Genomic DNA, 11,647 nt, shown 5'->3' with positions numbered 1-11,647 from the left:
TTTTTACAAAACAAAAGCCTGAAAGGACTTTAATACTTCATACAAAGTAAACATTTTTGAGTCAAGGACGGACTATGATGTGCTGGTATAATAGGGTTTTTCTACGAATACACTCTACAATACAAATAATTCCAAAATGCATTGTCATAGTTACACTGTGGCTTTCCTATGGGTAGAATAGAATGCTCCTTGAATCCTAATTCTATGGGTTATAGAGTATCTATTTAAGCCACATCAAACTTTAACAATAGCTTTTCCAATGTTTTCTCCCTGCAGCATTCCCATAAAGGCAGCAGGCATGTTCTCAAAGCCTTCAGTGACTTGCTCACGACACTGCAGTTTCCCCTGTGGATGAAAACACTACATTATGACATGGTCATTCAGCAGTCACCTCCCAGCTAGCACATTTGGTTCCTTGGAAGTTTTGGGAATGTACGTTTTTGGTTTCCCATTGATTCTGGGAACGAAGCCATAATTTTCCTGATTGTTAAAACAAAATGTTTTTTAAACGTTCTGAGTACGAAAGTGAAAATTGCAAAAGTTGGCAATTAGGCCTACCGGCTAATGGAAGATTTGATAAGCCTTTTCAATTCTAGTTAAGGATACGATAGTTATCACATTGGATTTATTAACTACAAAAAGGTATAATGTGGTTTTATTTTAATTCTGATGCCACAAAAAAACGATATACAGTCACTTTTCTGGGGTTCGAACCGGTTCAGAACTTTATTTTGCTTGTCAGAGCAGTGGAACGGAACAAAAAAAATTGGAAAATAATTTGTTCCAACCCTGCTTTTAACTTCTTTAACTTATACAAAGCTGTTCATTTTAGTCTATTAAAACAGACCCTATTTCAAAGGATCATTAAGATCAGGTGTGGCCAATTAGTGGGCGCGGCCAACAAACATGAACACACTTAGCAAGAAATAATTATTATTATAAAAAAAATTAAAAAACATTCTTACTACATTCTTTGAACGTTGCTAATGTTTTCTTATGGAAGGTTTTCTTAATGTTCTGAGAACGACTTTAAATAGAACCATGAGGAAACCTGTCAAACGGTATGCTGAACTACTGAAATTCCCACGGAAGAACGTTTTTTCTTAAGGTTTCAGACGATTGCTTTAAATAGAACCATGAGGAAACATTATGGGAAGGTTGTATGCAATATAACAACCATGCTTTAAGAAACATGGTTCTCAGAACGTTATGTGCTAGCTGGGTATAATCTAAAGTATACAGTGGCAAGAAAAAGTATGTGAACCCTTTGGAATTACCTGGATTTATGCATACATTTGATCTGATCTTCTTCTAACTCACAACAATAGACGAACAAAAGTGTGGTTAAACTAAAAACATAACATAATTTAAACATTCATAGTGTAGGTTGGGAAAAGTATGTGAACCCCTAGGCTAATGGCTTCTCAAAGCTAATTGGAGTCAACTAACCAATCAATGAGACGAGATTGGAGATTTTGGTTAGGGCTGCCCTGCCCTATAAACACTCAGAAAATTTGAGGGTTGCTATTCACAAGAAGCATTGCCTGATGTGAACCATGCCTCGAACAAAATAGATCTCAGAAGACCTAAGACTAAGAATTGTTGACTTGCATAAAGCTGGAAAGGGTTACAAAAGTATCTCTAAAAGTCAGTCCACAGTAAGACATTGTCTATAAAATTTCAGCACTGTTGCTACTCTCCCTAGGAGTGGCCGTCCTGCAAAGATGACTGCAAGAGCACAGCGCAGAATGAGGTTAAGAAGAATCCTAGAGTGTCAGCTAAAGACTTACAGAAATCTCTGGAAGATGCTAACATCTCTGGACGAGTCTACAATACACTAAACAAGAAAGGTGTATATGGGAAGACACCATGGAAGAAGCCACTGCTGTCAAAAAAACCATTGCTGTACATTTGAAGTTCGCAAAAGAGCACCTGGATGTTGCACAGCGCTACTGGCAAAAATATTCTGCGGACAGATGAAACTAAAGTTGTGTTGTTTGGAAGGAACACACAACACTATGTGTGGGAAAAAAAAGGTACACCACACCAACATAAAACCTCATCCCAACTAAACTATGATGGAGGGAGCGTCATGGTTTGGGACAGCTTGTTATCATCGACAGAAAGTTAAACATTTTGTCTGCCAATTGAAGCTCAACAGATGTTAGGTGATGCAACAGGACAACAACAACACCTTCTGGAGTGGCCTAGTCAGTCCTGGAGTGGCCTAGTCAGTCCTGGAGTGGCCTAGTCAGTTCCTGGAGTGGCCTAGTCAGTTCTGGAGTGGTCTAGTCAGTCCTGACCTCAACCCTATTGAGATGCTGTGGCATGACCTCAAGCTGTTCACACCAGACATCTCAAGAATATTGTGGAACTGAGGAGGAATGTTCCAAAATGACCGTTGTGCAGGTCTGATCCGCAACTACAGAAAATATTTGGTTGAGGTTATTGCTGCCAAAGGAGGGTCAACCTGTTATTACATCCAATGGTTCACATACTTTGTCATACTGCACTGTGAATGTTTACACAGTGTGTTCAATAAAGACATGAACAATTATAAATGTTTAAGCAGACTGTTTGTCTGTAGTTACATGAATGACTTAAATGAAGATCAGATGGGCCTCCCGGGTGGCGCAGTGGTCTAATAGCTGTGCCACCAGAGACTCTGGGTTCGAGCCCAGGCTCTGTTGCAGCCGGCCGCGACCAGGAGGCCCATGGGGCGGCGCATTGTTGGCCTAGCGCCGTCCGGGTTAGGGAGGGTTTAGCCGGCAGGGATAAAGTAATGACTTTTCAAATAAGTTTCCTTATGTTGGCTGACAATTTGTTAGCTACGCTGTCCTTACGAACCACATAGCATATCATTACAGCACACCTTATGTTATGGAAGTAGGTAGCAAGCTAGCCAATGTTAGCTTGGGTGCTTGACTGCAGTTGTAAGGTCAGAATGCTCAAATCAACCCTACGCCTCGGCCCCAGCGTCCAGTGTGCGCTCCGAGAGCAAAATGTTTGTTTGTAAATTCAGAGCCTTGTCAGATTGTTCGTTTGTAAATTCAGAGCGATCTGACAACGCTCTGAATTTACGAGCGTACTCTGACACTCCAGATTGAATTTAAGAACACACCCTAAATCGTAAAATTTCGAACTAGTAATTTGTAGCTAGCAGGTGGTTGCATAGCAACATCATCAACTTCCGCTAGACCGGCGAAGAGCTAGTACGCTCAACTGAAAGGATACTGTTCCGTTTACAGTGTACTAAAATTAACTAATAGTATGTAGTATACACTATGTTAGTATGGGTATTAGAACACAGCTATAGTCTGTGACAAACAATTCATATTGTAAATGTGAATACCTGCAAGCATGGTGTACAGTTAACAGACATATTCAGAATATGTAAAACATGGTGTCCAAATTGATTACCATAGAATTGTCATGATATGATTATGATTGGACAGTTTTATCTAGCCTGAAATCTCAAACCTGTTTTGTGCTAACATTCCACTCATTGTACTCCATGTCAATGCTAAACTGTGTGCATGACAATGAACAAGGAGTGGAATGATGGCACAGACTGAGACCCAGGCTAGTTTTTATCCCAAGTACTGTACTTGCCTCTCTCTTCCAAGCCATGAGTCTCCTCAGAGACTCTGGGTTCTTATGCTCCCACCTGCCCACCATGAAGCCCTCCATCTTTAGCTGCTTGAAGATCATGGTCAGGTGGGGGTATGGGCCTGATAGATAAGATTAGATACAGTGCATTCAGAAAGTATTCAGACCCCTACACTTCTACCACAATTTGTTGTGGAAAAAGTCTGTAACGTAATAAAAAAAAACTGAAATTACATTTACATCAGTATTCAGACCCTTTATTCAGTACTTTGTTGAAGCACCTTTGGCAGCGATTACAGCCTTGAGTCTATGACGCTACAAGCTTGGAATACCTGTATCGCAATTTAGAGTCCCAAAGGGTCTGAATACATATGTAAATAAGGTATGTTTTTATTTGATTCTTAATCACTGTGCACTTATTTCTAAAAACCTGTTTTCGCTTTGTCATTATGGGGTATTGTGTGTAGATTGCGGAACATTTTTTAATGTTATCCCCTTTAGAATAAGGCTGTAACTTAACAAAATGTGGAAAAAGTCAAGGGTTCTGAATACTTTCTAAATGCACTGTAGATAGATTGATATAGACAGAAATAGGAGAGAGGTGATGTATACGGTAGGCATATTTTTTTGATGTTGATTTGACCATTTAAAATACATGAAGCCACACCAAGCAACAAATACATCTACCGAATTGGCAGAGGATTATATACACAAAAAGTCTAGACTTGTTTCCATTGTGGACCTTTATAATGGAACACAGAGTTCTAATATGTTAATTAATATATTTCTATGTAATCTCTCATGGCCAGATCTATGTAAACATAACTGGTACAGTAGAATATTTTGTGACTGAGCCAGATGCGTACGGTTGTTCCGGTGTTTGGGTTATTCGTTACTGGTTTTTCGGTGCTAGCATCTATTCAAACACGGGACATTCAGAGAGGGTGAATGAAGCGTCTTGTTCCGGTTCCTCTCCTTGTTTTCGCATTTCCTGATCCCTTCTCTTTAACATGTTTGGACCCGGAACTTAATCGAGTAGTTGACCAATTACGTGAGACTAGTTCTGGGTTAATCGAGTAGTTGACCAATTACGTGAGACTAGTTCTGGGTTAATCGAGTAGTTGACCAATTACGTGAGACTAGTTCTGGGTTAATCGAGTAGTTGACCAATTACGTGAGACTAGTTCTGGGTTAATCGAGTAGTTGACCAATTACGTGAGACTAGTTCTGGGTTAATCGAGATGATTTACTATGCAATGAAACATGAGTGAAATGCATTCAGTTGGTCACAGGTCAGTCTGAGTGTAATGCTGGCTAATGGTGCTCTCTAGTGGAATATTAAAATGAGCAACACTGACAACATATCAACGTACCAATACAGTATGAGAGTTAGGCAATGTAGACTTGACATCTTTGAATGGTTTTGAAGATGAGAGAGAGATCAGACCTGTCTGTGGATTGGTGTCATTATAGGTTGAGATGCTGCCGCACACAGCTATCCTTCCAAACTCCTTCATCTGAGGAATGGCGACAGTGGAGAAAAGTCCTCCCACCTTAAAAACGGAGATGTCGAGCTAAATATGTTAAGATGAAATAACTATTACCCAATACTGACAATTTATATCCATGTCTAACAATATTAAAACCAGAGAAATACTACGTTATCACTAAATATTAACCCTCAATATCTAACAATATTACCAACTATCAGAGTGAATTACTACACTTTATATAACTACAACTAACTACTTTATATCCTACGTTCTCAAAGAAGCAATCGTATCCGTCGGGCGAGGCCGTCTTCAGGACCTCCTCCAGTGAGCTGACTGTTTTGTAGTTGAAGGCCTCATCGAAGCCTAGCTCCTTGAGGAAGGCCACCTTGGCATTGGAAAAAAAAAAGTGAGTGCTGGCCCCTTTTTCATTTTCAGGATAAGCAAGGATAGAGATCACTAGAATTTGTGCCTCCCAGTATTTCATCTTAATCCCTTTTTACCTTGCCGTTGGACCCAGAGGAGCCCACAACTCTGCAGCCCTTGATCTTAGCGATCTGGCCCACGATGGAGCCCACGGCCCCGGCTGCAGCGTTCACCAGTAGGGTCTCTCCAGGCTGAAGTCCCAGTACCTCCTCCAGACCGTACAGGGCTGTCAACCTGAAGAAAGAAATAGAAAACAACTTCCATTCAAACAGAAATGTGTATTTTGCGATTTGTTTATCCATTCTCAACCTCCTGGAAACCATGCACGTACACACTGGTGACCAGTCTGCAGTCAGAAAAAGAGGGGTAGCTCTTTAATAAGAAATGTAACTACAGTAAGATAGCCGTCAATGGAGTTTACTTCCGTTAAAACAAACAGTATCAAACTCATTATCAACACAAGCAATCATACACATAACATCTGTGTATCACCACCACCATACTCATCTCATATGTATATACTGTACTCGATACCATCTACTGTATGCTGCTCTGTACCATCACTCATTCATATATCCTTATGTACATATTCCTTATCCCCTTACACTGTGTATAAGACAGTAGTTTTGGAATTGTTAGTTAGATTACTTGTTGGTTATCACTGCATTGTCGGAACTAGAAGCACAAGCATTTCGCTACACTCGCATTAACATCTGCTAACCATGTGTATGTGACAAATACAATTTGATTTGATTTGAACTGTCTCGTCATCCTAAAGCACTGATTACCTTTCTCCCCCTCGTCTCAAAACAATCCTCGCTTCAGTCATGTGTAACATTGAATTACTTGTAATCAGTGTTGTAGTACTCGAGTCCAGTCTCGTGACCACATATTGAGTATCTCGGTCTTGGATACATTTTTACTCCGTCTTGGACACGAGGACTCATAATTTCTTCCCGAGACCAGCTGAGACAAAAACTCAGAATTATCAGCTTCTTTTCTCTCAGCGCATAAAACCACTTCGCCAGGCCAAATATTTACACTCCATGTATGACACATGAATATCTTATCACCTATTGAAACGTGGGCCTCCTACTTTACTCGTAACATTACCGTCCTTTACTTTCATAGAAAAATATCCTCAAACTTGGTGGCGCTCATCAGAATTTCCTTGATTCCCTGGTAGGGAAGAGTGGGGGAAATGGTTTGAATGTTCCGCGCTCACTTTTAGTAAGGGAGATCGGGGAAATTGTAACAGTGTATCTATTATAGGCCTGCTTGAGATCGCAAGCATTTGTAGAGTGGCACTCTATTTGCCCTCAGCATCCATTTGTTTCACCATTCTGACTGGCTAAAGAATCCATATGTTGTTCTGAAATATGAACATAGAAATAATGGAAATTTTTAGCTCTTATAATGGTGGCGATTTGACAAAATTACAATTTGCTTCGGTCTTGAATCGGTCTCGCTTTAGGTGGTCTCGAACCCAACACTGCTTGTAATATTTTAAATTCAAACTAGTTGTGATTCAGTAAAATCTGCTTTTTGTTCTATGTTGTTCTGTCTGTATGCTACGTCTTGCTTGTCCTATGTTGTTCTGTCTGTATGCTATGTCTTGCTTGTCCTATGTTGCTATTGTCTATATATTGTAATTGTTTTTAATAACCTGCCCAGGGACTGCGGTTGAAAATTAGCCGGCTGGCTAAAACCGGCACTTTTACTGAAACATTGATTAATGTGCACTGTCCCTGTAAAAATAAAATAAACTCAAACACTTTAAAAGAGTTCTGTGGGAAAGCGGAACAGGACCATAAGTGGTGACCGTGACCTGCTCGCGAAGATACCTGGGGCCCAAATGTTTATTTTATCAACCTAGAAGGAAAACATGCAGCTGCTTTTTCTGGCAGACTTGAAGTCAACATTTTTTTAGCATCCCTCTTTACCCAGGACGCCAGAGTGTGACATGCATTTCTCTTCTGGCATGAAAATATAAATGTTCTACTCTTTGTGGCCAGAGGTTCATAGTGACCCCCCCCCATATTTTACCCAGAAAGCACCGGCACTCAGGAAGCCCCTCCTCCTTACCCTGGCATGCCGATGGCCCCCAGAGCCAGGGACATGGAGACATCCTGAGGCCAGTCAGACAGAAGGCATGTCAGACCTGTCCCGTCAGACACAGTGTGGGTCCTCCAGCCGCATCTACCAACCACATGGCACCCCACAGGGAAGGCTGGGTTGATGCTCTGGATCACCCTACAAAAAAAAACACACACAAATAAACAAACTGAATTAATGAGGGTTGTTTATTATAATTAAAGTCTGTCTACAACAAGCCTGTGTCAGAAGACACAGATTGTAAAGTATGCTTATTTTTTTTATATATTTTTTTATTTATCCGTTATTTTACCAGGTAAGTTGACTGAGAACACGTTCTCATTTGCAGCAACGACCTGGGGAATAGTTACAGGGGAGAGGAGGGGGATTAATGAGCCAATTGTAAACTGGGAATTATTAGGTGACCATGATGGTTTGAGGGCCAGATTGGGAATTTAGCCAGGACACCGGGGTTAACACCCCTACTCTTACGATAAGTGCCATGGGATCTTTAATGACCTCAGAGAGTCAGGACGCCCGTTTTAACATCCCATCCGAAAGACGGCACCCTACACAGGGCAGTGTCCCCAATCACTGCCCTGGGGCATTGGGATATTTTTTTAGACCAGAGGAAAGAGTGCCTCCTACTGGCCCTCCAACACCACTTCCAGCAGCATCTGGTCTCCCATTAATGGAGAATCTTCCATTGAAAGTGCTTTTTAGTTACAGAGAATGCTTAATCTGGGTCTATATGAACCACCCTTAGTGGTTGTTAAATGGTTTTATCTGGAGGCTAGATCGAAGACATGCTGTAGGAAGAGTCAATGGAAGCCTTTGGGATTTTCCCGAAGTATCTGTACTCCTTTATAAAGACAGTACTCAGGCAATTTAAACTAGTGAAATCATTTTAAAAGCCCTAGGGGGCAGGGAAGAGTCATTGGGTTCTGTATATTTTCCCAGACTGACTCACTCGCACAAACAAACTTTCTCAGTGAAAACACATTGAACCACTCACTTGTGGCAGGAATGGAACCTCGGTAGACACTGCCAAGTACATTCAATTTGTTCTCTTACAACTGAAGTCATGAAGAATAATCTATGGCCTCAGAAATCAAAAACAGGTGCAGGACTTTTTCTCTTCCAGTAAACAGCAGGCATGCATGTCACCTCATGGTAGAGAGATGAAATGCAGATAACTTGGCCTGCATCCCAAATGGCACCTCATTCCCTGCATAGTGCACTGCTTTTGACCAGGGGCCTAAAAGCAGTGCACTATGTAGGGAATAGGGTGCCATTTGGGGTGCAAACTTGTTTATTTTCCTTACTTGGCCACTTGAGATCCGATCATCACTTCCCCCTCCTTCATACGCACTCGGCTGAACGGTCTGGAAACAACCACAGATGGCAGGAGAACAATCAGATGCAATGTTTTTCTGTACTATCTACTGAAGTATGTGATTTAGTAATGTTATGGAAAAGTCAATACTGTTCAGAGAACTTTCAATGTTCTAATATGAAGAGTAACATCTGCCACACTGATCCTCAACACTGGAGCCCCTCAGGGGTGCGCGCTCAGTCCCCTCCTGTACTCCCTGTTCACCCCCAAGAGCGTAACCAACCACAACACCATCATTAAGTTTGCTGACGACACAGCAGCGGTAGGCCTGATCACCAACAATGATGAGACAATGGGTAGAAGATCAGAGACCTGGCAGTGTGGTGCCAGGACAACAACCTCTCCCTCAATCTGAGTAAGACAAAGGAGCTTATCGTGGACTACAGGAAAAGGAGGGCCGAACAGGCACCCATTAGCATCGACAGAGCTGAAGTGGAGCGGGTCGAGAGTTTCAAGTTCCTTGGTTTCCACATCAAGACAGTTGTGAAGAGGGCATGACAACACCTTTTCTTTCTCAGGAGACTGAAAAGATTTTGCATGGGTCCCCAGATCCTCAAAGTTCTACAGCTGCACCAGAGAGCATCCTGACCAGTTGCATCACTGCCTGGTACAGCAACTGCTCGGCATCTGACCGTAAGACGCTACAGTGCGTACAGCCCAGTACATCACTATGCGGTGTCAGAGGTAGGCCCCAAAAAATTGTCAAAGACTCCAGTCACCCAAGTCATAGACTGTTCTCTCTGCTACCGCACGGTAAGCAGTGCCGGAGTGCCAAGTCTGGGACCAAAAGGCTCCTTAACAGCTTCTACCCCCAAGCCATAAGACTGCTGAACAATTAAATGGCCACCCTATTTACATTTGATCATATTCCGTATAGATATCACATTACATGAGTCATGACAAAAAGCGTCCGGTGGCAAACGTTAGGGGAATCCCTCCCTGTCCATTTTTCTGTTGGAATTTTCTCCTACCTCATGTATGGATCTACACTGAGAAACAGTGCCTCCAAAAGCACCTCTGAAACAGAAAAAAACAAAAACATTCATGTATGACATCACTTGGCTTTAGTCAGGTACAGGAATGTTGTATTTAGTACAAGTACAGGTCCAGATAGCCTCAGTAATAGTGCAGATGAGACCTTCAGTCATTACCTCCATCTTTAGGCTCTGGCAGCTGCTCCAGCTTCAGCTCAAAGTTGCTGTCCTTCGGGAAGCCTTCAAAGTGACGTGTCAGGACCCAGGTCTTGGCTTGAACCATGGCTCTTTGCTTTGGACAACTGAAAGAATAGGCTGTTTACTTACTACTTAGTTAGTTACTTGCTATGCCAAAATCTGAAGTGATCTCAGAGCTCATCTTGAGAACCGTTTCTTCTTTTCTATATGTGCTAGGAATTTTAAGGTAAAGAGAAGAGCAGTCAAACAATATCTATTTGGTTTATTACAAGTTGTAAGAGGGAGACACCTCCAGCACAGAAGCAGAGAAAATGTCTAGCAAACCTCTTGGAGACCCTTTATATCCTAATCAGACAGCACCAAACATTCTGTTAACACCAGCCCGGGAGGCTTGTAAGGAAGACAAACAAAAAGGAAGTGACTGAGCTGCAACAGAATCACACCGTGTTCACACAATGTCATCAATGCAAACAGTGAATAATCCGTGTCCTCTGTCCTTGTTCTTGGACCTCCAGTCTGGTGTCAATCACTATCAACCCAGATGAGGATAATCCATAACTTTCAGGATCAAGTCGAGTGACCATCAACCCACACCGGAAATAATGCGTATTTCAGAGAGGGAAAAGATAGAAATATGCTAAAGATCACTCTAAACGGAATTTGAACTTCAGTTACATTTCCCCATAACAGCAACCTTTTCTACTTAAGTATCCTACATTTAGCAACATGTTACTGTCAAGTCACCTATATACAAATATCATACTTTGAGATCTAAAATAGCCAAAGTGAAGAAATGTAAAAGAGACAGTTGAAATACCCACATGCGTCTATCATAGCAGGAAGATGAGAAACTTGAATACTTCAACAAAGGTTGTTATTCAAAGACTTTACCTCTCTCTCTCACACACACACACACACACACACACACGGGGGGCTGTGCAGGAAAGAGTGCACTGGTGCCAGAAGATGCTGCACAACTGAAAAAAATATCCTGTTTACTTTGTTTAGTATATGCATTGATTTACAGTACTGAACAATTCTGACTGTAGTGCAGGTTGCTATCTAGAATAGCTAAATTCACATGGATTTATTTGCAATCTACTGCACTAGCTTAGCTTGCTAGATAAAGGACTTGCAGAACCTAGGAGAGCGCTGTGCATTGTTGCAAAGTGAATGCCATGCAAGCCCGCTTCACAGTGGGCTGTCAACCACAACCGGCGAAGAAACTATCTAAACATTTCTCTCCAAGAACGTGGTTTAATATCATGCGGTACTCAGCAAAACTCACCTCGAATAAATTATCAAGAAATGGACACCTACCGGTCACTGCTCTCCATGCAGAATGAAAGAACTATCTAAATTTCACAGAAAGGACAAAGAGAGCGTGGGTAGGCTGTGCTCGACTACTTTCTCATTGGCTAAAAACGGTTGTTAGTCGATCCGCCTCCGCGTGACGTACT

At 41.8% G+C, this 11,647-nt stretch overlaps 1 protein-coding gene across 2 annotated transcripts; it reads right to left on the bottom strand.

Moving 5' to 3' along the window:
• Positions 1–11,613, bottom strand: LOC115133431 (prostaglandin reductase 1-like). 2 transcript variants are annotated; one of them, XM_029666647.2, is made up of 10 exons: positions 11,508–11,613; positions 10,167–10,291; positions 9,987–10,032; positions 8,945–9,004; positions 7,611–7,778; positions 5,603–5,759; positions 5,371–5,487; positions 5,057–5,162; positions 3,613–3,731; positions 1–345 (listed from the first exon to the last, which is right to left on the bottom strand). In XM_029666647.2, the coding sequence occupies exons 1-10, from the start codon at positions 11,522–11,524 to the stop codon at positions 235–237; spliced, it is 1,026 nt and encodes a 341-aa protein (XP_029522507.1). In that variant the 5' UTR covers positions 11,525–11,613; the 3' UTR covers positions 1–234. The 2 variants fall into 2 exon arrangements, with proteins under 2 accessions (XP_029522507.1, XP_029522508.1); XM_029666648.2 differs by lacking the exon at positions 11,508–11,613 and adding an exon at positions 11,476–11,500.
• Between the last annotated feature and the right edge of the window lie 34 nt (positions 11,614–11,647).

This window comes from Oncorhynchus nerka, linkage group LG8 (genome assembly GCF_034236695.1).
Source record: "Oncorhynchus nerka isolate Pitt River linkage group LG8, Oner_Uvic_2.0, whole genome shotgun sequence".
NCBI classification, from domain to species: Eukaryota; Metazoa; Chordata; class Actinopteri; order Salmoniformes; family Salmonidae; genus Oncorhynchus; species Oncorhynchus nerka.
The sequence above is the reverse complement of the archived record's forward strand: the minus strand, read 5'-3'. Positions and strand labels throughout refer to the sequence as shown.

Bases quoted from the DNA above. Each gene is read 5' to 3' on its own strand.
- LOC115133431 (XM_029666647.2), bottom strand. The intron at 9,005-9,986 runs GTAGGAGAAAAT...GGTTGTTTCCAG, and splicing joins AGTGTAGATCCATACATGAG to ACCGTTCAGCCGAGTGCGTA. The intron at 5,760-7,610 runs GTAAGGAGGAGG...TTCTTTCTTCAG, and splicing joins GGGGCCATCGGCATGCCAGG to GTTGACAGCCCTGTACGGTC.